The following is a 24963-nucleotide window of genomic DNA, read 5'->3' on the forward strand; positions in this document are numbered from 1 at the left end:
TAAGTGGACGTTTCCTTGAGAGCCGCAAGGATCTTTGCAAAAGAGCTCAGGGCTGGGGTCTTATCCTCGCTTGTCCAGGTTTCCAAAGGCCCTGGGCATATATTTTGGCTCCTTCTCACCCATGCCTTCCCCAGGAACCCACAGCACAGAGCAACAAGGTCTTGAAGTGCCCTGTCTTTGCTTTGTTCCCAGGGCAGGAAGACCCCAACAGTTTGCGCCATAAATACAACTTCATCGCCGATGTGGTGGAGAAGATCGCTCCTGCTGTGGTTCACATCGAGTTGTTCCGCAAGTAAAGAGGGCCTTCTTGTTTTCCCACGACCTCTGATGCTCCCACCGAGATGCACTGCCGTTAGCAAAGCATCAGAGCTATCTCTGAGGCACTTGGATTTGTCCAAGTGCCATTAACTATATTCCTACGGGAAGATAATGTTTCTCCCTTAGTGGGCTTTCCCTTTTGACTCTTTGAAGCTACATTCTTGACCCGCCTAGAGGAGTTAAGAACCTCTAGTGCTGAAGAGAGCCCCTAAGAATATTTTGTAAGTGGAGTTTTTTGGAGCTCGCAAAAGTCAGTAGCCTTCCATTGTTTTGAATGTTAAATAGACCGTTGATTGTAACGTGTTTCAGGCTTCACCGGGTTCTCCTCTGGGTTCTAGGCTTCCTTTTTCTAAGAGGGAGGTGCCAGTGGCCAGTGGGTCTGGCTTTATCGTGTCCGAAGATGGACTGATCGTGACAAACGCCCACGTAGTGACCAACAAGCATCGGGTCAAGGTTGAGCTGAAAAATGGTGCCACCTACGAAGCCAAAATCAAGGATGTGGATGAAAAGGCAGACATTGCACTTATCAAAATTGACCACGAGGTAAGTGCACTCCCCATCTGCAGAACTCAGTTCCCAGGTCGCAAACCTGGGAGCGTTTAAGAGATGCTGGGAGTATGGCCTGGGCTGGGCGAGCAAAGGGGGCTCACGGAAGCTTCTTTAATAAGCAGACTATAAGATCAGAGTTTTAAAAAATAGAAGCTGACATTTTTATAAAAGAAAGCAACAGGTTTATAAAGACATTAGTAGGTAAGCAGTGAACCTTGAGGCTCCCTTGCATTCCTGACCTCCAGGCAACTATTGTTACAGATTTGTTTTCATTTGTGCATTTCAGCAGCTTTGAAAACAAACCAGGTCTCCCAGATTGGTTTTTTTCAGGGTTACTAGAAGTGTTTTAAAACAATGCTCCATTCTTAAAAAAGTTTTGGAAACCTTGAAATAAAGCACCGCTGATGGATTTCTTCCTTACAGAACTTCTCAGAACTTTTAATATGCTCACGGGCACAGGAGTCTCCCACAAAAGGGTGTATACTCCGAATGATAATCATCTGAGCTTAGGACTTTTTTTTTTTTTTTTTTTTTTTTTTTTTTTTTTTTTGGCAAAACTGAGACATAGTGAGCTCAGTCTGGGAAATGCTGTGTTTGAAAGCGGTTTGCTCTCTATTTATTCTCCTTGCCGTCGTTTTTGCCCTGTTGATTTGTCTGGCAACTCTTCCTACCTGAAATCAAACCCAGGTTTTAGGGGCCATCACCAATTCCCGCTTGATGGTGTGTTGGTGGGGAGGCTTGGTTTGCTCTGTGGTGTGTGCAGTGAGATTGCATTTTCTGGTTGCTTCGTGCCCTTGTGATCTTGCAGACTTCATAGGGAAGGGAGACTCTGGGGAGGCTGGAATCCTGTTGTTGGCCCAGGAAAAGGTCCTAGACTGAGAGCCAGGAGGGGTCTTTTTTCCCACCTCTTTACCCACCTTTGCCTGGTTGTGGGCTCTGAAGGCAGACCAGTGGAGTACGACACAGGCCGTTTGTTGTCTGTGCTGTTTCTCCGGCTCCGTGCCTGGTGGCCTTTAGCAAAGTCTCGATTGGATATTATTTCTATTAGGTAGCTGTGGAATTTCTAGCAACATCTCTCTTTGAAGATGTGTTTATTGGTCACGATACAATCATAATAACTTCTACTCAGTGAGCTCCAGTGCCGATCCAGCCTCTGCCTTCATGCATAACTTCCACCTAATCAACAAGTTGGCTGTATCATCCCCGTTTTATAGTGGAAGAAACAGGAAATAACCTGCCGGAAGTCACACAGCTATGCTGCCGTGAAACTAACTTTCCAAGCCAAGCCAGGCTCCTGACCCTCAACTGCCCAAGGCCGTGGCCTTTACCGAAAGAATGGAACCCAGCCTTTTGGGGGAGACCAGATGGCTAGGCTTCAGATAGCCCACGGGAAGGCTGGCACTTCCCTATTTAGGAACGTGCTGCTCGAAAGGTGTGCAGGATGTGGCAGTCTCATCGGAAGGAGGCTGGCCAGAATAGCACATCCTGTGGCCACAGGCAAGACTTTTCAGCTCCCCCCCCAAGCTCCTGGAAGGCAGCCAGCAGTCGGGGCTCTCTGCAGGCAGGGTGCCGGCCCGGATGCTAAGTGAGCTGCCGCCGCTGAGTAATTTTGTGTTTGGAATGCGTGGGCACATAATGTGCCTCTGGCCAGGGGGATATTCTTTTCAGATTTTGAGCCAAGGTGGAGACTGTATCCTTGTGTCATCCCTGACATGTCCAGGCAGGACGTGAAACATCTCAACAGACCAGCTTTGCGGTGTTTCCGACCCAGCCCTTGCAGCGCCCCCCCCCCACCCCCGCCGGGGGTCCGGCCCTTCGACTGGTAGCACAGTTTGCCATGTGTTTCCAGCTCAAGAGAAAGGTGCTTACAATTTAAAAGCTGAGCCAAATGTGGCTCTTTAAAAAGGAATCGGAAATGAATGGATATTAAATTGCAGACACCCACACAAGAGACTCGCTTCCACTTACTAAACTGCTTTTTTTATTTTTTGCTGATAGTAGTGGGAAGCGGGGAGAGTAAAACCATCTCTTCAGCTCTTTCCCTTTTGTTCCCGTAGTTTGATGATTGATTCTTTAGGAGGGGTCAGAGACTGACTTGGAAGGAGGCTCAATTTGGAAGGAGCCTCTCCTCTGAGCAAACCCAAATCCGCCCCAGCGCACGATTTAATAACCTGCAGGCTGTGGATGGGATGTGAGTTTGCACTGAGTCACTCTCAGGAATAGCAGAAGAGAAGAAAGCCAGTGCGAAAACTCAGAGCAAGGAGGAACAGAACCGGCAAAAACTGGGCCTGAGGATCGAACATCATTCCAAATGGTGCCTCGGGGGACTGTGGCCCAGCTGCCCCCGGGGCTGTTTCCTAATAACCCAATGAAATTGATGTGATGGCCCGCCAAGTATGTGGGCTGGGTAGCTAACTTGGTGGCTCATGACCCGGGGCCATTTCTTACTCGGCGTCCCCCCCCCCCCCCCCCACATCATGATTTCTTTTGGAGGCTCTCCATGACTTTAAACAGCTCTTGTCCTTCCTGAGTGTGGTATTCTCAACACTTTTAAGGAATAGAAATTACCATGGACATCTGTTGTCATGCCCCTTGTCATCTATCTGGCCGCCATCTCCTGGGAACAGCAGCTAGCATCTTCTTTGGGCTCTGCTTCTCCCCCGTTGGGCAGTCTTGGTGGGACCGTCTGTCACGGTACCCCCCCCCCCGTGGCCCCGTTAGATCAAGCAGGCCCTCCCCTCAGGGGTGCACCTGTCTGTCACCCTCACAAAAACTGCAGGGGCCACGCGGGTGGAGCCCCTGCTGCTGAGACCCCCAGGCACTGTCTGAGTTCCAGCCTTCTCTGAGCCCAGTCTGTCTACTTTTGCTTCCATTCTTCGAGCTCCCCTCGCATCTCCAGTGAACCCCCTTTGGCTTGAGATTGCCAGCGACATGTCTGGGCTGGCGACCAAGGAGCTCTGTTTTTGCTTCTCACGGCTGAGAAGACACATGTGCGCTCACTTTCCCTGCTGAGTTTGGAGACGGGAGAACTTTCGGAAGAAGGCTCGCCAGCAGCCGCGTGGCCCGGTCTGTCCCCCTGCCCCCCACCCCCTAAGCTGGGGGACGAGGGTCACCCCCCCCTCCCCCAGGCCCATTCTGTGCTTCTGTCCTAGGTTTTGCACCTCCTCTTTCCTGGGGCCAGCAGTGGCCTGGGGAGGGAGCGCCAGCTGCAGGAAGTTGGGACAGCGGGTGCATGCAAACATTTTAATAGAAAGCAGCTTTGAGGGCAGACTAGCTCGGCTTCGGATACAAACTGTTTCCAAGTGTGTTTCACATGACACTGGCCGTGTTTGCAGAACATTTAAACATTTCATCCCCAGGCAGCATTTTGTCCGTGCAGTCTCCTCTCTGAGTGGTTCCGAAAGAGAGAGAGAGTGGGGTGGAGAGAGAGGCCGAGAAGGAGAAGGGGTAGGTATAGATAGAGGCAGAGGTAGAAAGAGAGCAATGTGGTTTCTCTAGGCCAGACTCCAGGGCAGAAACCCTGGGGATGCATTGAGGGGAAATCTCCTTTCGTTACAGTGGTTTTCCAGCCGTGTTGACGAGGAAACACCAGGCGAAAAAGCACACGCCTCCCTCGCTGGTTCTGACTTTCGGACCGTGTGCTGTGTCCCCTTGATGCATTTCCCAGTGCTCTTCCGAAGAGAGCTAAGCTCCTTTCCTGGGGCCTCGGAGGCCTGGCCTGATGGGGCGCGCCTCCTCCCAACCTCATCTCCCCCCTCGGCCCGCCCACCACCCACTCTACTTAGCCTCTTTCACACCAGTGCTGTTTCTACCCGGTGTGGGGGGGGGGGGGTCTTGGCCGTGCCTCCCCCCGCACCCCGGGGTATCTCCCTGCACCTCCTCCAGAGCTGGCCTTCCCATCTCTTCGGGGCTCCTGCCAAATTCTGCCGGAGACAGCCTTTCCCCGACCCACGACCTGAGGGGGTGCCCACGTCCCAACCCCCAACTTGTCACTCTGACGACAGTCACGCATCACTGTTCATATCCCCCCCCCCCCCCAGCTGCTCCTCTCCTTAGCATAATTTACCATTGCCGTATTTGTTGATTTAAGTTTTTCCTCGCCGGCGGGAGCGTGAGGGACACGCCTGTCACACTCACATGTCAGGTCGTAGGTGCTGGGCACCCGTGTCCCGGTACGAATCTAAGTGCCCTCTGCTCCGAGGAATGCCAGAGCAGGGAGGCACAGGGCTCCCGTGGTGGCCTGTGTCCCACTGTCAGATGAGGGTGTGATGGCCCACGCTCCCCCCACCCTCCTCAGCCAGTGCTCATCGGATCCCGAGGCCCGTCTGCTTTGGACGGACACCCGGCTTTGCCTGGGCTCCCGCAGCTCTGTGGTCTTTGGTAACTCAACGCGCTGCTGAGGCAGTTAGGTTTCCTGTGGGCGCTTTCCCCTGACGCCAACAACCCGGGAAATATGTGGAAGCGGCCAGGTTGAGGCTTGGGAGGTGTTTTTTTCTTCCCTCGCCCCCAGGCCCGCGTCCGTCCCCAGCCACGTTGGGGCCGGTTGCCGCCTACAGGCCAGACTCGTTCGAAGTGGCCCAAGAGGAGGACTTCTGGGCTGGGGGGGGGGGGGGGGGTGGGGAAGGCTGCTTGGTTTTCAGAGGGTCGTTTTGCTGCTGAGCCGGCCGCTGGGGCAGGAAGAGCTGCCAGCTCTGAGCCTGTGCAGCTCGGGACAGGGGTCCCTCGGGGTCGAGGGCCCCGGGCCTTCCCCGCACGGGTCCCAGTGGCCGCTCAGCAGGCTCTGTCTTCTCCAGGCCCGTGTCTCAAGATTTGGCCCGGTGCGTGGCGACGAATCCGCCCCGAGGAGGGCCCAAGGGGGCCCCGGGACCGTGGCGAGGGCCGGGGGTGGTGTGGTGCCAGGCATGACTCATGCCCGCCCACCAGCCAGCTCTCCTCAGGCAGCCTGATCGTCAGAAGGCGCTGACTAAGCCTTGCGAGCCTTCCGAGAGTGAATCAGATAACGCGGGGCCTGGACTGGCATGGCCTCCCATCTTTTGGAGCCTGTCCCTCGCCCTCGTAGAGCGACTGGGAGCCTGGGCTGTGGATCGCACCACCATAGCTACCCTCTTATTTTGTTTCTGTGTTTTTCCCTTTTGGATTCTTTCCCCCACTCCCTCCGTGCTGGTCATTCTGTGGTCTCGCTCTTTCTCTCCCAGAACTCCCCAGGCCAGAGACGCCACAGACCCTGTTGGCGCCCCAAGGCTTCTATTACCGTATTGATTTTTACCAGTTTTAGGGGGTGGGAATCAATATCTCATGAGGTAATGGAAATCCGGGCAGCGAGGTGGAAGCCGGCCTTCATTCCTCCGTGCGGCCTTTGTGCAGAGGCTGCTGGGGACGTGGCCCCTTATGTTCTGACTGCAGCTCCTCTTGGAATGTGAAAATGTTTCAGTTCCCCAAACTATCAAAACCGGAGCCCTTGTGTGTTCTCTGGCCCTGGTTCAAGAACTTAGCTGATTGTTAAGGAAATTCTTTGGCTATTTTTTCTCTTAATATGGTAATGCCTTTTTTCACTTTGGCGCTCTCTCCTCAGGGAATTGGATTAAGACTATTATTTATGGTTGTGACAAAGCAGTTCCCAGGTTTTCAGTTCCCTGAATTTGTAGGTGCCCCATCGGGAGTGTCTCCTGTCCCCTTCACTGCGTGGGGGACATCCGCTGCTTCCTTTTGACAGTGTAGTGAATGTGTCATGATGCGTTCGAGTCCAGGCTTGGCCAGCTGCGGCCTGCGGGCCAGATCCAGCCCTCCACCTGTTTTTGTAAATAAAGTTTTATTGCAACAGCAGCCACGCCCGTTCCTTTATTCACAGTCTGTGGCTGCTTTTGCCCCGCCCCAGCAGAGTCCAGTAGTGAGGATGGAGACCACAGGGCCTGTGAAGCTGAAAGTATCTCCTTTTTGGCCTTTCACAGAAGAGGCTTGCCAGCCCCAGTGTGAGGCGATTAACACCTTGTCCTAAGGAGCTGAGTGTGCTGGGGGCTGACTGTGCTCCTAAGACCCATTGAGGTGCGGCTCTAGGTGACCAGAGGCCAGAGAGGCTGATTTCATCTGCCCTTTCTCTTGGGGCGTGTGTGTGTGTGCGCGTGTGTGTGCACGTGTGCATGTGTGAATTCTGCTCTGTTTTGCTGCTGCTTCCGCAGCTTTGGTTTTGCTGGATTAGGCAGAGAGAAGCCTTGTTTTTGCCCATTTCTCTGTATTCTCAGTGCAACGTCTCCGTGAATTCCAAGACGTTTTGAAAATGAGTGTCCAGTGTTAAATCCTAAAGGTCTTTAGAGTCTGCTTTGTTCACTCTCCTCAGTGACTCTTTATTCACTCACGGATTCTGTATGTCTTTACCGAGTGTCTGTCTTGGCCAGACGGTGTGTTAGGTGCTGAGGACGTACCAGCACTTGGGCAAGAGCCGTGAGAAGGCAGTCGAGGGTGGGAAACAGGACAGGTGGCATAAAAGTCGGTGACAGGTGCAGAAAAGGAACAAACGGAAGAAGTAGAAGGCACTGGGGGCTGGGGAGACCTCTGTACCTATTGCAGGCAAGGAAGCTTGCATTTGGAGGCGACATGACAGGAAGGCAGATAGGGCCAACCCGGGGGAAGATCCGGGCCAAGCCTGGAGCCTCTGGACCTCGGACCACGTGCAAACTTACTTCTCAGTGAGTTTATTGGAGCCCTTCAGAACACAGCCGACGTTTCTGGCTAGCCGCTTTTTCCGCATATTGTCTACATCTCTTATGGGCCTTGTTCTTGGGAATTCCTGGCCATACTCTGGAAAGCTCCGCTTTCTCATGTAGTCAATCTCCTGAGGGTCTGAAAGTGCCGAGGCTTCGCAATGAACTGGTTGCCTCATTCCACGACAGTGTAGATGCCGTTGCCCAAAACTGCTTTCCCACCACCATCATGACCACCTTCTGTGGCAAGGGAGAAATAAGGCATTCTGGTGAATTGAGGACTGAATATTTTAGTACGTGTGCTAATTAACAAGTCACTTTTGCTAATGAAGGCTCCAGAATCTGGTGATGACAGCATGTGACTCATGGTATTTCCCTCTTTGCTTTGGTTACCAGGCAGCTCATCGAAACCATTGGCTTTGTGGTTAGAATATTCTCTGTGACTCCATTTTATGCCACGGATATGTGTTAATTAGCTTAGTATAATATATCCCGTGTCACTGACCGTGTCAGATTATTTTTACGTAGAGGAGGTTATATATTAAAAAACATTTTAAACATTGAAAGAAAAGGTATTTCCTTGGGCTTCTCTGCGTACAGGACGGCACAAGCTCTAAGTGGTCACGGGGAGTAAGGAGCCAGTTCAGTTCAACACACATCGGGTGCCTCTGGTGTGCTAAGCACTGAATCCACCAGAGAGGGACCACTGCGCTTCTTTTGGGGAAGGATCTTTTTTTTTTTTTTAATTTTTTTTAATGTTTTTATTTATTTTTGAGAGAGAGAGAGAGAGAGAGAGACAGAGCATGAGCCGGGGAGGGGCAGAGAGAGAGGGAGACACAGCATCCGAAGGAGGCTCCAGGCTCCGAGCTGTCAGCACAGAGCCCGACGCGGGGCTCGAACTCACAGACCGTGAGATCGTGACCTGAGCTGAAGTCGGACGTTCAACCTACTGAGCCACCCCGGCGCCCCTAGGGAAGGATCTTTTGAGATCAGTTTTTGGGGATGGGCCTTTAAAGACCTGGTTTTCTTTCATTTCTTCCGTTTTTCACTTTCCTATTCATTGCTTTTTATAATAGATGCTTAGCCGCCAATCACTGTTATCAGTGAAGCTGAAGTCAGTGTTTGATAAATGTGGAGGCATCCAGGGGCTGGTGTGTGAAGACCAGGGTTACGCTTGACGGAGGCGATGTTTTGCCTCCTCTGGATGCCACGGAATAAGTACAGTCACTGGCCACTGGGCTCCCATGTAGAACTGTTGACATTTTGTGGCTTAAACAACAGGAGTAAGGGAATTTTCGAGATGCCAGTGTTTATAGCCTGACGGAGACTAAATATTCTGGTGGGGTTCACAGACAGGGACGAGGGGGTTGCTGGCCTGCTCCTTCTCTTTCTGTTCAGGCTTGACCATGCTCTGTTCCTTCCTCTTTCTCCCTCTGCCTCCCCCACTTCTCCCGTCTCCCCCACCTGAACCCTCCCCTACTCCCATCCGTGGAACAGTCTTAGATGCTGACAGCACCCCCCCCCCGGCTCCAATGCCTCTGCGACCTAGTTTGCTTTTCCACGGTAAGCAGGCAAGTTGGTGGCTCTGCTTCTCGCTGGGTATGGGGGACGTGCTATTTTCTCCATTGCATATATTTTTTTTTTTTTAAAAGAAAATGAAAGGTTAGCATAACTGTTTCCAGAAAGCACATGGAATCACTCAGTTGAGTCCCAGCCAGCCGCTGCAACATTAGCCTTTGAGGCACACTGCGGCCGACACACTCAGGACCAGCCTGGGGCTCCAGCCCCTTGACAACGAGTGTGCCGGGCGGCGGAGAGGCAGCAGCTCCCGCCGACTCGGCAACGAAAATATTTTTGTAACAGGAGCACTTTATACTTTCCAAGGAAGAGAAAGAAGTAGTTCACTTGCCTCATTAGGTTTAAAAACATTTTTTTCCGTTCAGTTTTATGGTTTGTTTCATTGGCCTTCTCTGTGAGCTTCAGGGCAGGAGTGCAGTGCTTTGAGAGCATTCAAGGGCTCGTAGGCAGAACCCAGTGTGGCCAGACACTGAAAGACTGACAGGCCGTTGCCTTTAGGTCCTCTCTAGATGACTGCAGGCTGAGCCAGCATCTGGAGAATTCCAGGAGTCCCCTCTCCTCTTGAGGCAGGCGCTTGCAAGGACCATCTGCCCCCGTCGGGGACTTGTAGGAAAAGAGATTTATTAAGGACGGCGGTGGCTGTTTTGATCTCATCAGTTTAACGGTTGTCTGCTAATAGGTTTTTTGGAAATCAGCCAGGTCTTTTGGAAAGAACCCTAATTGTCAGAGCTGGAATGACCTTGGACATCACCGGCCGCCAACAACCTTATTTTAGAAGTGGCCAAATCCGGGACTCAGAGAAGTCAATCAGGTGGCCCAAGGTTGCAGAGTGAGTTAATACAGAACCAGGTCCAAACCCGGCTGTCCCGCTGCCTGGGACATTGTGCTCCTGGGATACGCGGCGGCCGAGGGGGCACGTATGTGCGTGTGCGTGTGGCGTGACTGTGTCTGAGTCTCCACTTGTGCACAACCCTTGGCTGCTGCTGGAGAATAAGCCCAAAGGAAGCCATCACCCAGGACGTTACCCAGCACAGACCCAGCCTTCCTTCCTCGGGGCGTCCGGTGGTTGTGATTCACGTTCAGCAGGAGCCCAGGCCCCACGCAGAGTCCTCGAAGCAGGTGGGGCCACACAGCCCTGCCGCCAGGCCCCGGCCCAGGCTTGTCTGAGGATAGTTCAGCTTCCCGGCACTGGAGAAACAGCATGGCCCAGGCCCTCGCCCCGAGGACTCGTGAACTTGGCCTCCCCTGGCTGGTTTCTGTGCTGATTGCCCTTCGACTCCCCAGGTGCCCTGTCATGTACCATCTCTGCTGCCCTCACTCGCCCCTGTGGGAAGGTCCTGCACCATGAGCATTTGGGCAGTGGGCAGGGTAGGCCGGAGAGAAGGTCACTTGGGTTGGAGGCAGAGGGAGGATTCTGGTCCTGGGACCTCCATCTCCTAGCTGTGGGAACGTCGTTGTCATGGGCACGATGGTCTGTCCCACTGAGCGTCTGGTTGTAAACTTTTTTTAAAAATGTTTATTTACTTTTGAGAGAGAGGGAGAGAGAGAGAGAGAGAGAGAGAGAGAGAGAGAGAGAGAGAGAGAGAGATGGAAACAGAGCGCAAGCAGGGGAGGGGCAGAGAGAGAGGGAGACACTGGATCCAAAGCAGGCTCCAGGCTTTGAGCTGTCAGCACAGAGCCTGATGTGGGATTCTAACTCATGAACCATGAGATCATGACCTGAGCTGAAGTTGGACACTCAACAGACTGAGCCACTCAGGCTGCCCAGAGTGTCTGGTTGTAAACGTCAAACATGACAGAGCACGACGCACGTAGGGCACGCATACAAAGGGTGGGTTAGGCCAGGCTCTGCTTGGACCGTTTGTGTCTTGCACGAACACAGACATTTCGTGACCATTACTTGTGTTTGAAGCAGATTTCTCCTTTTGCTCCCATCCCAACCCCACCAAAAAACTGCATGAAGGAGCATATACTTAGTAGAGCCCTTCTCAAACATTGTTAGGTATTAGGATCGCTTCTCTAAACTTTGTTTAATATTTATCTTTGAGAGAGCGACAGAGAGACCGTGAGTGGGGGAGAGGTGGAGAAGGAGACACAGAATCTGAAACAGCCTCCAGGCTCTGAGTTGGCAGCACAGAGCCCGATTCAGGGCTTGAACTCATGGACTGTGTGATCATGACCTCAGCCGAGTTGGACACTTAACTGACTGAGCCACCCAGGAGCGCCTAGGATCGCTGCTCTACAGTGAACCATTTTCCCCTAAGCCTTGGGGGTTGCTGATGGCTCCCACCCCACAGCCCTCCTTCTCCTTGCTGCTACAGCCCTGGTCTGTCCAACCATGATCCACCCCATTCCTAAGGCAGACAAATTCTGGAGAAGCTAAGGCAGTCATGGGGGCCACGTTCCCCTTGTCAAAGCATGGTTGAGGGTAATCTTATGACTAATTGCTGGCCGATGACCCAGGAAGAAGAATGTGCTGGGCCTCTGGATTCTTTGCTCTCCTGAAGAGACACACAGAAGAGAAAAGATCCTTTGACATCCACGGGGCATAGTCCTGTCTTTACATAACACTTGGAAGGCAGGTGGCTTAAGTTGATCAGACAGAAGGAAGGATGTCCATGAGTCTTTGAGGTGATCAGCCCTGCCACCATCTTGCCCTTGAACAGCTGGACATTTGCTCCATTTTGAGTCGGGTTTTCTGATACTTGCAGCTGAAAATACCCTAATTGAAACACCCAAATCGTTTTTCGTGTTGATCTATATTTAGCCTTTATGGAACATTCTAGACTGAACTGACCTTGGCAATGGAGATTTGGACCATGTGCTTTTTTACTGCCGTGTGACTCTCCAACCCATCAGGCAGTACGGCTGGAGGGGTGGGCACGGATGGATTTCACTGATCTTCTGTGTTCACTGTGCCGGGCACTTAGGAGACGCTCGGTGAATGCTTGTTGAGAAAGTTCTCTTTCATGGTGGTGGTGTTTCACGGGAGTGCTGCCCGGCCTGCTGGTTGTTTGTTGTAATTAAATGAATGGGAGAGCCTTCTTTAATCACACTCTACGCTCACCTCCCCCAAGTTCTAGCATTAAACGTACCTCACAGTCAGTATCCTGCCAATGGCTAGTGTTTAGTAATTTAATACAGACCTGGTGAGTCTGGAGTCCACACCCAGGACATCTGACAACCTCACCTGGGCTGTTTCTCCCTCCGCCTGGGTGACAGTGGGCTGAAAACTCAGGAGTTAGGGGGTTTCGTGTTTTCTTTTTCTTTTTTTTTTTTTTAATTTATTTTTTTAATGTTTGTTTATTTTTGAGACAGAGACAGAGCATGAACAGGGGAGGGTCAGAGAGAGAGGGAGACACAGAATCTGAAACAGGCTCCAGGCTCCGAGCTGTCAGCACAGAGCCCGACGCGGGGCTCGAACCCGTGGACCGTGAGATCATGACCTGAGCCAAAGTCGGACGCTTAACCGACTGAGCCACCCAGGCGCCCCTCGTGTTTTCTTAAAGTCACTCTCGGTGGTGCTGTTGTGCGGATGCTGTTTAGTGGTCTTGAGTCACATCCAGATAGCTCCCCCGCCCCGCCCCATGAGCATGAATGTGACCTTGAGAACTGGGAGCATACCGGGCACGCTATGAAAAATCCCCGGTCCTCAAAGGACTTGGGCCAAACGTGAGACTCAGGCTCTCCGGGTACAGCCCGAGGGCTCCTTCTCGGCTCTGATACGGAGCCTTGGAGTCTCGCTGCAGCCACTTACAAGCTCAACCCCCCCGCACTGCCCCCCTTCCCCCCCCCCCGCGCGCGCGCACACGCGCGCACACACACACACACACACACACACACACACACACACTGCTGCGGTGTGCACACCCGACTTAGGTTTTCATCCACCCGGTGGCTAAAGGATCCGACGTGGGAATAGATGCTGGTTGCACCCTTGCTTCGTACCGAGTGGAGGAGAGATGCCTGTGTCTTAACATCGCAGGCGTGCTGCGTGCCCGGGATGGTGAGCTGTGGGAAGGGGCTGTCGGGAGAGGGGCTGGCTTCTCTGACAGGCCCTGTGAAGCTGGGGCCGCTTCAGAAGGAGGCTCAGGCGGAGCGTCTGCTCAGGAGCCTCGAGGCGGCTTTGATGTGGGTGCTTCGGGAGCCAGCCTTCCGGCAGCACTGCGGAGTTAAACCAGGAGCGGGCTGGAGCGGTCAAGGCCAATTCGTGTCTTGGTGCTTCCAGCCGTATCTGTGTTTCATCCCCCCCGAGGCCCCCTGTAGACCGTGTGTCTAGACAGCCATGGGATAAAATGCTCAATTACCGAGTAGGAATTTGGCCAGCAGAGGTATAGCTGCGTTGAGCAGACAGACCCGAGGTAAAGACTGATCAGATGAGCCTACTTGGATCCGGAACAGCTAGAGAGCCTGACGCTTGTGGGGCCAGCAGCCCCTGTGGGGAGCAGGGGCCAGATGGCCCTGAGAAGGCATTTTGACTTCATGGAGAGCTGTAAGCCTGGCCTGACCCACATTCCTGCCCCACGTCACCCCTTTGCAAAGATCTCTGCCTCCACTTGGACTTCAGGGTAACACGTACCAGGAGCGCAGGTCTGAGAGTTGGGAAGCCTGTTCTCTTCTTTAGCCAGGCTGCTCATGAGCTGTGAGGAGTCACTGCATCTCTGGGCCTCAGTTTCCGCATCTGTGAAATGGAGGGGACGCAGGCCCTAATTCTCAAGGTGGCCGTGAAAGTGCTTTGTCAGCCGGGAGGTGGAAGGTTCATTCCCTTCCATGTCAGTAGAGGCTTCGTGTTAAAAACCCCACCCCTTTGGGATATGTCCGCTTGCTTATTTTTGTCTACGATTGTCCTTCGTGATCCAGGAGACGAGTGAGTAACAGCTTACACAAGGTGAGGGTTGGCATTGCCCACTGGTACCATTGGTGCAGGTTTGGCCTCTTGGGATCCAGGGTTCTTTCCCCCGGTTGTGTTCCAGGGAGGACTGGTTCCTGGGGAGACTTGGGCTAGTACCATTGGTGTCCACTTGTCCAAGCCCGTGTGGTCCCTTGAGTGTGAGGACTTCACCGTGCTGAAGGCCCCCGGGCCCCCGGGCCCTCCCCAGTGAGCACGGCTGAGCAGCACCCAGGCCCCTGGTATTCTCCTCCCCTCATGGGGGCGGGGGGCGTGGGGGGGGGGCTCTCCTCTGTCCTTACAGCTTCTGCTGACCCCAAAGTGTTTGTCTCCCTGCCTCGTCCTCTGCCTCGAGCTCAGACTTGGGAAAGAAGAGCTCAAGGGGTGTCATCTTCAGAGCCCCTCTGCCTCCTGAACCCCGAGAACTGGGAGCCTGGGCCTGGTTCCCTTCCGACGGGGTACAGGTGGAATGCAGGAATTGAGGGTGTGCCAAGGCTGTTTGAGAGCCCCACGGCGAGCCCTGCCCCACGGAACTTTCTGATGCGGTTCCCAGTTTGTGTCTGAGCTGATGTGGGCTGGGCCCACCTCTCTGTTTGAACTTGATCTCTTGCCTTGGAGTTGGTGAAAAGCAACTGTTGTCTTGGGCAGCCAGACACAGCCAGCCCCAGGATCCTTCGCCGCCGTGTCCCCTGGCCCAGCCCCGAAGGAGGGGTAGTGGCCCCAGCAGGCCTCCCCCAGAGTGGCTGAGTATACATCACTGGCCCTGCTCGCCCGCCCGCTGTGACTGCTGGATGAAGTCATTCCTGGCAGGGGTGGCTGGCACGGGCCCAGAGTAAACAGGCCGAACTGAGCCGCTGGTGTGCCTCTGGACGCCGAGGAGCTTGGGGGTGCGGGGCCGCGGGCCTGCCCCTTCCAGAACAGCACCGTGTGCTCCGGCCTCGGGCGACCCCAAGGGTCACTGGTAGTGTAGACCCGTGCCACCTGCCTCTTCCCGGCTGGGCGACGGCAGACGAGCTTGTGGGAGTTCAGTTGGCCGGGTTCCCCCATTGGGTCTGCACAGATCCCAGTGCTAGTAACGATAACTAACACTTAGATGATGCTGACACGTCCCAGTCACATGGTGCTTAACATGAGCCAGGCGGTATTCATGATGTTGTTCGGGTCTTGTCGCCTAATTCTCACAACTCCCCCGTGAGAGAGCTGTGCCGCATTATTCCCGTTTTCCAGACGACAACCCTGGAGACCCAAGGGGTTATGAACTCGCACCAGGATCTAATCAGGATCTAATCTGTGCCCTTGACAGGCCTCTACTGCGCTTCTCGCTGTCTGTGCTCTGAGGGGCGTTCCTTCTCATTGCCGTTTCTCGAAGTCAGCGTGAGGTCTTAGATCCCTTCTCCAATATTCCTTCTTCCTCCGTGAACTTTCTGAGCCAGCGTCTTCCTTATTGGGGGCGGGAAGGGGTCTTTATGGCTTAGCGCCATGTCAGAGGATGAGGGAATCTGGGTTTGGGGGCACAGTCTGATGTGTGAATCTCTGCTCTGTCTCGAGTCACCCAGTCTTTTGCGGCCTCAATTTGTCCATCTGTTAAATGGGCCCCTCGCCTCATCCGCTGGTGTCTGCCCTCTCCGTGTCAGAACAGATGCTAAAATAACCCTGGTTTTCGCCCACCCCATCCTCTCGGGGGGGGGGGGCCCTCATCTCTTTCTGTCTTTGTTGAGGTGGATTTGAGGGGGCTGGACGTGCATGAGGCCTGGGCGGGGTCTCGGCTTCCTGGGCCTTGTTCCCGTTGTTTGGGCAGCCGCTACTCTACTCTTGACTCGGGGAACAAAGGCGAGAGGAAGGTTTGCTTGGCTCAGGAAGGAAGGGAGGGGGAGAGCCTCAGGCCGTCCCTATGGAAGCCCAGCTCTAGGCCTGGCTACTCCAGCTGGCCTTATTTTGCCCTGTTTCAGTGTGAAGAGTTATTTGGAGCTTCTGACTCTGCCGGAGCCTCACAGGGCCCTGGGGATCAGGCTCGCGGGGTTGGTCAGTTCACCAGGGCCGCGCGGAGCAGTGGTGGTCGATGGGGCGCTCTTTTCGGGCGAGGAGAGAGGCTACTTCTGGGGTTTTGGGGCTGGTGGAGGGGTGGGGGAAGCTGGATGCCTCGCCGCCCCCTCCCGCCCCCTGCGCCTCTCCAGAACTGCCCTGCACTTAGCACAGAGATGCACCCAGCCGAACCCGTGCAGCTCAGCCTCAGTGCTCCCGATTCTCTAGGACTCGGACAGAAGCACCTGTGATGAGCGGGGGTGACTCTGCCCTTTCCTTCCACCCCATTCCACCCCAAGGCTGTGTAGGCTCAGGATCCTTCTGTGCGCCTTCCCTTTCTTAGGCAGCCTTGCCCCAAGTCCAGACTTTGTCTCAGGGTCTCACAGCAGGTCTGTGCTAATAGTCAAGATGGGGCGCGACCCCGCGATGGCCTCTCATGACCTTCCGTGTTCTCCTTGGTCAGCGGCTCCAACGCTCACTTGTCCCTCAGCAGCTTGCGACGTGCTGATGGCGGTGGGCGGGAGGGGACAGGAGGGGATGGGAGGCCCCAGGCCTGCCCTCACTCCCGCACGAGGCCCGTCACCGCCCGACACTCCCCGACGCCTGCACGTCGTCCATTCTGTTAACCAAACGCAGCAACGCCAACCTTGTGGTTCCAGGGCAAGCTGCCTGTCCTGCTGCTGGGCCGCTCCTCCGAGCTGCGGCCGGGGGAGTTCGTGGTCGCCATCGGAAGCCCGTTCTCCCTTCAGAACACGGTCACCACTGGGATCGTCAGCACCACCCAGCGCGGTGGCAAAGAGCTGGGGCTCCGGAACTCAGACATGGACTACATCCAGACCGATGCCATCATCAACGTGAGTCCCGTGGGGTCGGGCAGGTGTTTGGAGAGCTGGGCTTAGGAACCCGGGGTGGAGCCAGGATCCTCGCGGTGCCGGCCAAGGTGTTACCTCTGAACCCCTAGAGCGGCTGAGGCCGAGGGCTGGTCCTCGGCCTCAGCCATCTCCAGGGACTCCTGGTGAAGGGGACTTCAGATACACCAAGGTCTGCAGCCCAAGGGAGCTCCCCATCCCACTGGAGGGGCCGTGGCTCCTCTGCCCCCAGGCCGCTCAGCGGACCCGATGTTGAGGCTCTGTGCAGGAGGGACGTTCACCCTGGTGCAGGTGCTGTCACCCCCAGAGGTGCTCGCTCTGCCTTGGGGCATGGTCTGAGCGTTAGGCCCATACTGTTCCATGTCTAAGGAGGCCAGGCCTTGCTCCACACCATCTCCTCAATGGAACCTTTTATAAACCACATTTTTTCCCCTTTGGCCGTCTCCTTATAGGATTGGCCTTTCTTTTTTTTTTTTTTTTTTTTAAATGTTTATTTCTGAGACAGAGCATGAGCGGGGGAGGGGCAGAGAGAGAGGGAGACACAGAATCAGAAGCAGGCTCTAGGCTCCGAGCTGTCAGCACAGAGCCCGACGCAGGGCTCGAACTCAACAAACCGTGAGATCGTGACCCTAGCCGAAGTCGGTCGCTCAACAGACTGAGCCACCCAGGAGCCCCATGGATCGGCCTTTCTACAGAGCAATGTGTTTCCCCCTACATCTGTCTAATAAATAAGAAACAGTGTGTTTTGTACATTTGCTGCTCTAAAAGGTTTCATTCCCAAACTTTCTTGTGATCCGCATGAAGTAGTGGAAAAAGAACAAACCATGTGGATTTCCAGCCACAGCGGCAAAGCGGGGATCGCATAGGGGGATGGGGGTGGGGTGGGGGCAGGTTTGAAATACCGGTTGGTAGCCAGTGTGTTGCCAGGAGAAGGAAGTGGGTGTTGGGTGTTTGAGGGGGGTCATAGTTGGCCTCTGGGCTTTGGAGCCAAAAAAAAATTTTTTCCCCCATTTATGGCACATCTAGAACTTTCTGAAAATGTCTAAGGTCCCTTTTTCCAGCAGCATATTAGGTTGACAGGAACAAATCCAAGGAGAGAACCTGCCAGGCAGGCAAATGCACAAGGCCATGTAAAGACATAAACTCATAACCTTCTAATTTTTGCTTAATTTCAGTATGGAAACTCGGGAGGACCATTAGTAAACCTGGTAAGGCCTTTTTTTTTTTTTTTTTTTTTTAAATCTGTGTACATGTTTTTTTGGTTTTTGTTTTGCTGTTTTTTGCTTTCTTTTCAGACATGAACTTGCCACAGCACATTATCTGATTCTTTTACAGTGAAATCTGTGAGTCTGTACCACATCCTTAGAAATTACCCTTCTTATCTTTTCTGGAAAGAGTAAGGCATGTGGGAGTCGGGGTTGGAAGTGTTATGCCAGCAGACATGCTTGGGTTTCAAAGTTACAAGTAAATTCAGTGGAATTTGGGTCCAACCCAGGAGCAGCCAAAGGGGGAGGCCTTTCTTTTGAAGGTGTCAGCAGCTCTGGCCTGTTACAAAAAGGCACAGCCTTCAAATGAGGTCCCCAGGCCGCCACAGGAGCTGGCTTGGCTCGTCCACAGTCTTTGTCTTGGCCAGGAGCCCTCCCTTAAGACCTGGCTGAAATGAGGAGTTGCCCCCGCTCACAGAGATGTCACATAAGGCTATATTTAAATACATAAGCATGAAAAGGGAAGCTTTAGAATCTGTCAGAGTGAGGCCCACGCAGCTCAGGGGTCACCCAGCCCTGTTCTCATTTCCTTCCATGGGAAATCGAGGCCGTCTTTAGAGAGGCCCTGGGTGGCAGGGCCTGCTGGAAGGTTCTCGGTGTCGGGGACCGAATCCTGTGTTGCAGGAACTGTACGAGGAGAGAATTTGTAGTCGCTTGGCACTTGTCCCTTATCAGCCTGAGCTAAACAAACCATTCAACAAGGGTGTGCAGAATAACGGTGAAGGGGTCTTGTTATTCCACGAGTAGCGTTCGCCAAACTAGGAAACTGTCTTGAACGAGAGCACAGCCCGTAGACTGGCTTCCTCCGTGATCTGAAGCCGGTCTGTGACAAGCAGAGGAAGCGAGGCGGGGCCTTACACTGCAGCCCCTGTAACATCTGTGGCTGCTGAGACAGCACGGAGATAGCACTGTGTTTTCCTGGTAACCCCTAGTCACTAAGGTTGTCCCCCTGGGTATCAGCAGAGGAATCTTTAGATCATGGAACATGGAAGAAGCTGGAGGCTGTGGACAGCCACCTAAGGGACTCTGAGGTTTCGGAAATATTCCCTGGGAAAGGAGCAAAGGAGCACCTCGAAACCAGCCTCTTGAGGCTGTTTTTGTGGCACGGTGCTCCCTGAGGACAGAGCCTGATGTGTGTTGGCTCGTACTGCCCAAGTGATGCCTCTCCCCCTGCGGCCCCGGGACCCCCTCCACCCGGTTCCCCCTCCCCACCCATTCACAGCTCAAAGACTTCCTTCATTACAGACGATCTGTTCCTTTTGGTGCGTGTCTTCTGGTAAACCTTCATGGGCCCAACAGGCTGTTTCCATCTTGCTTTTCAGGATGGCGAAGTCATTGGGATTAACACTCTGAAGGTGACAGCCGGAATCTCCTTTGCAATCCCATCAGATAAGATTAAAAAGTTCCTAACTGAGTCCCATGACCGACAGGCCAAAGGTAAAGCATGGCCCCGCGTGGCCACGGGTGGTTCAGGCAGGCCCGGCTGCACCCCTGAACGTCAGCTAATAAGCCTTTTCAGACCGAGAAGGGAAATGGGATACACGTTGTTAGGCCCCTGGCATTGGGTCACAGACGTTTGACCCTTTTTGCCCGTAAATGTTTCATGTGGTTTGGTCGAATATGTGCCAGGCACGATCCTAGGTGATTTCTATACATCGTTTTATTTCATTAAGTTCCTTTGCCCTCTCGGGAGGGAAGTATTAGTCCCATTTTAGTGATAAGCAAACTGAGATTCAGGGAGATCGTTCATTCCACACATGTTTGTTGACCCGTCTCTGCTCGGGGTTAGGCTGGGGGTTCCATGGCTCCACAAGGTCCCCGGCATGTGTGATGTTTACACTCTGACTGGAGGGGTAGGGAGGGTGGTACTAGACAAACATGCAAAGTTTCAGATACCAATGATGCTTCCCTGAAAATGAAGCAGGGTGGTGAGCTGGGGGAGTGCCGGGAGGGAGACATTCCAGACCAAGGAACAGTGGATTCAAGGCCTCCGTTGTGGGCACAGCACACACAGCGAGTGGGTCACGTGGCTGGAGTGCCGTGAGGTTCAGGGTCACACAGATGGATGCAGAAAGCAGTTAGCCAGGGTCACGGAGACTTGACCTCTGTGCCGTGGTGGCCGTGGTGAAGGCCTTGGGTTGTATTGAGAACAGGGAAGGTCATGACCTGGTGGACGTCTTTGAAAAGTCATTGTCATGGCTGCATGGAGACTCCGCTGGAGGGGCTGGGCAGAAGTTGTAGGACCAGGTGAGAGACTCTCCTGGTCTTCCACGCCAGGGTGGGACGAAGGGCTCAGATTCTGGATTTATCGGAGGGCTAGAACCCTCATTGGAGGTCAGGATAAGGCAAAGAGGAAGCAAGTATCACTCCTCAGTTTTTGGCCATTAACAAAAATGGCAGGACTTTCCCCAGGTGCCATGGCAGGTAGGGGCCTGAGAAGGATTTGAACCACATCGTCAGCGTTCCCCCCCCCGTGGCCCTGACTTTATACGCTGCAGGGACTGAACCTCACAGCTCCTGGTGTCCCCAGTACAGCTGCCAACTGGGCTGACCTGTTGTCCTTTTGTTGTCCCACCAGGCAAAGCCGTTACCAAGAAGAAGTATATTGGCATCCGAATGATGTCGCTCACATCCAGGTGGGTAAGCGGGACGTCTACGTGTGTATCTTAAACTTAAACCTAAACTTAGGAAGGCTCTCACTGGCACCCTGAAAGGGAAACCTCATGCTGCCTTAAGCATCTCGGTTTCTGGTCATAATTGAGAAACATCAGGAAAGAGGAGGGGCCATTCCCCTGGGCCTCTGGTTTTATGCTTCATTTTGGGGGTTTTGTTTGTGTTTGGAGCAAACAGGTCCTTCCCTCTAGAAGATTCTGCCCTCCTCTTTGAAGGCGGGCCTGGACAGTGGGGCGTGTTGGTCACTCTCCCTCATGCCTTCCTTTTACCACCTGTTCCGTTGAAACCCACACTCCAGCAGTGCCCCGGCACCTCCCTCAGCCCAGAGCACCCTGCCTTTTGGGAGTGCGACCGTGTGTGGGCTGTGGCTGCCGGAATGCTGGGTCAGGCTTGTTTGCCGGAGCCGGTGGAAGCTGTGGCATGCGGCTGCCGGGCTTATAACGTACTGGTGTTTTACCCTTGATGAAAAAGTCTGGTCTAACCACACGAGCCTGGTAACTAAGGGCACAGTGGAAACTCTTGCAGGTACAGGTAGCAAAGAGCAGAACATATTCACGTAGGCATTAACATATGAATTATCGCAATTAATTTACTATTAATCGTGACCATATTACTATCCTTTAGATGCATATTATGAATGGTGGTGTCGTTTTTAGCACTCCACAATGTGTGGACTGATTTGCTGAGACTCAAATGTGAATCAGTTACTTGTCTTGGAATCGTGGGCGATGAAGGTATGGGGAAGGAATACACACCCTGGCATCTGGCTTCCTGAGTTCTTGTCCCAGCTGTGCGACTTCCTGGCTAATGACCTGGGGAATGACTTGACCTCTGTGCCTCAGTTTCCTCCTCTCCGGGACCAGGATAACAGTGCAGGCGTTTTGGTGGGTGGTGAGGACCGAGTGATTGAACGCGTGCCCAGGCTTGGATCCACGGGTGGTGGCACGGGTCGCCAGCCACAGTGACACCAGCCACTGTATTTACCGCACATTTGCTCTGCACCAGGCACCGGGCCAGGTGCTGCGTCCAGACCATCTCACCTAATCCTCAAAACGACCCCTACATCCTAGAGTATTGTCATTATTCCTGTTTTGTAGGTGAGGAAACTAAGGCACAGAGAGGTTAAGCAGCTGCCCAGGATCACACAGAAAGTGGCAGAGCTGGGGCTCCAAACCTGGGCAACCGCTACACCATATTCACTCCTTACATTACAATAGCTAATATTAAATCATTAGTAAAATTAAGAATAATAATAATTATAAAGCACCGTACTTCCTGTCAGCCAGTAGATCTTTGACTCTAATAGACATGTAAGCGAAGCAGAATCAGACCTCCTGGGGCTATTTATTTCAGGAGGAGAAGCTGGGTGAGAGCTGAGTCTCAGCCAACAGAGGCCCCTTGTTACTTGATGTTAACGCAGGTGTTTTCCTCCCGAGCAGCAAAGCCAAAGAGCTGAAAGACCGTCACCGAGACTTCCCGGATGTGCTTTCGGGAGCGTATATCATTGAAGTCATTCCTGACACTCCAGCGGAAGCGTGAGTTAGAACTATTTTCTCTTTGCCGGATTATCCCTGCGGTTCCTGGGGGCGGTCGGGGGAGGCTGTGTTCTTTTCATATCGGCTCAAGTGGTGGTGAGGGCCCCTGATGAAAGGGTTGGACACCCTTGGTCCCGCCAGCCGGGACCTTCGGGCCTGGTTCAGCTCAGCACTCATCAGCAAAAGGGTGCTTCCTGTCCTCAGAAGTCCTCACTTCATGAGAGGTGATTCAGGTGGAAGGAATGACATCTGACTCTCATGAGTCTCTGGGGCAGGCCTGGCTGGGGAAAGAGGGTTGAAGGAGCAGTGGCCCTGAGATGTTGGGCAGTGGTCCCGTCCTGGGCCGCCAGACGGACACATTTCCCGTAGAAGCCTGCCTTCTCTGATTCCGTCTGTTACCGACCAGGCCATACCTGTCCACACCTCCAGAACAATAACCCAGGTAACATCCAAGTGACATGAAAAGAAGTAGCTCAGCAGGCAGTCAGCACGTCTTACTTCTACGGACATAATATGCAGGGAGAAGAGCTAGACGGGGTGGGGCCTGCAAGCTGTTCCCTGGGGCCCGGATCTGGCCCGCCGACTGCTCCGCTTTAATATGACCCGTGGGCGAAGGATAGATACTGCATTTTTAAACGGCTGAAAAAATTTTTAAGCGAGAGTATTTTCTTCTGATACATACAAAATTGTACGAAATTGACATTTCAAAATGTGTCCCTAAGTGAAGGTTACTGGAACACAGCCAAGCTCGGTAGTTACACACTGCCTACAGTGGCTTGACGGCCACGGCAGTCGAGTTGACTTGTGATGGATGCCACATGGCCTGCAAAGTCCAAAATATTTCCTATCTGGCCCTTTACAGAAAAAGTTTGCTGACGCTGTGCTAGACCACTAAAGGACCGTAATAGCTTATTTGACACTTATTTGACTCTTGCTTATTTGTAAGAGCTAAAGTTACAGCAATAATAACACAAAAGAAGGTGGAACCATTCCACCTGCTCCTTAGGGGACCGTCCTCCGAGTTGTGATGCCCATGACAAGCAAGCTGGCCACGGGCACGATACATGGTAGACGGTCTGCGGCATATCCTTGCCTCCTCTGGGGTCAGTCTGTCATCCAGTCATAACAAGTGCTGGGGAGCGTTTCTGCAATGGACAGGACTGATGATTTGGCCTAAAACTCTCAAAAGAAAATGACACAATCCGTTGGTAGTTGAAGCTACTGTCATGTGAGTTCGCCATCACCCCACCCGATGCGCTCGGGGCTTCTGGGTTCTAAACTGTGCCTCTGTCAATGCACAGTCGAGTCCCTCTCCTGGCAGTTAGACCCGGGGGAATGGAAGCGTTACAATCGTGTTTCCCCTTGTGTTGCAGGGGTGGGCTCAAGGAAAATGACGTCATAATCAGCATCAATGGACAGTCGGTGGTCTCAGCTAATGACGTCAGTGACGTCATTAAAAAGGAAAGCACCCTGAACATGGTTGTCCGCAGGGGCAACGAAGACATTATGATTACGGTGATTCCTGAAGAAATCGACCCATAGGTAGAGGCATGAGCTGGATTTCATGTTTCCCCTCAAAGACTCTCCAGTGGACGGTGCATGATGACTCTGGGCTGGTGGCACAGGACACTCAAGACTTCGGACCACCGTGTTCCTTGTTCAGCAGAAGCACCCTGGCCAACAGAATCCTTCTTGATAGTTTGCAGGCAAAACAAATGTAATGTCATAGATCCGTAGGCAGAAGCTCGCCCTTCTGTATTCCTATGTATGCAGTGTGCTTTTCCTTGCCGGCTTGGACCGTTCCTGCTTAGACAGTCAACATTTGTCTCTCCCTTTAACTGAGTCATCATCTTAGTCCAACTAAGGCAGTTGATATAACGCATAGGTGGAGGAAGGCCCCACGGGAGCCAGAATGGTCCTGGGCACGGTTTTGCTTTCCTCGCGGTCAGCACCCAGAGGAGATGGACGCCAGAGACCACAGGCCGGTGACCGTTGGCTTCCCAAACGGCCGAAGTTGCCTCTTTTAGGAATCTCTTCAGAACTGGGGGCACAATGACTTTGAGTTTGAGCTATTAAAGTACTTCTTCATACTCTGCCTTGTGGCTTGCTTCTTTCCCGTTCCCTGTGAACAGCTGGTGGCTGTCTCTTGGAAATGCTTGTAAGGTCAACAGGTCCTCATTAAACCACATTGTCCGCGCAGGGTTGAGCTTGCAGGCTTACCAGTTATTTCCAAATCATCACGTGGGGTTTACCAGCATTACTAACAACTGGGCTTGGCCGCTCTGGCTTCATAAAATAGGGCTTGAGGACAGTCGTACTTGCATCTGGAGCTTTCCAAACTGACGAGAGTGTGTTGACCTCATGCATCACGCAATCAGTCAACGAAAGATTTTCTGGGCCTCCGCTCTGCGCCAGACAGGGTGCTAAGTATAGAGGGATCAGCGCAGAGCAGGATGGACCCAGGCCTTCTGTGACCCAAGAACTCTCTTATCTTAAGTCCCCAGAAAGTACAGGCTGAAGTTGATTGCAGTTGTCCTGGGCTCTGACCTGAGAACCAGACCGTAAGCC

General features: G+C 53.3%; 1 protein-coding gene across 1 annotated transcript in view; it reads left to right on the forward strand.

Annotated features, from left to right (window-relative positions):
* HTRA1 (HtrA serine peptidase 1) overlaps positions 1-24490 on the forward strand; it is a 52161-nt gene extending 27671 nt beyond the window's left edge. Inside the window, exons 2-9 of the mRNA XM_058698001.1 lie at positions 193-292; positions 657-861; positions 16713-16907; positions 18098-18130; positions 19510-19624; positions 20766-20823; positions 22300-22395; positions 23769-24490. Of these exons, the coding sequence (XP_058553984.1) occupies positions 193-292; positions 657-861; positions 16713-16907; positions 18098-18130; positions 19510-19624; positions 20766-20823; positions 22300-22395; positions 23769-23937 (971 nt within the window). The 3' untranslated portion in view covers positions 23938-24490. The remainder of the gene's footprint in view (positions 1-192; positions 293-656; positions 862-16712; positions 16908-18097; positions 18131-19509; positions 19625-20765; positions 20824-22299; positions 22396-23768) is intronic.
* The last annotated feature ends 473 nt before the right edge of the window (positions 24491-24963 follow it).

This window comes from Neofelis nebulosa, chromosome 13 (assembly GCF_028018385.1).
Source record: "Neofelis nebulosa isolate mNeoNeb1 chromosome 13, mNeoNeb1.pri, whole genome shotgun sequence".
NCBI classification, from domain to species: Eukaryota; Metazoa; Chordata; class Mammalia; order Carnivora; family Felidae; genus Neofelis; species Neofelis nebulosa.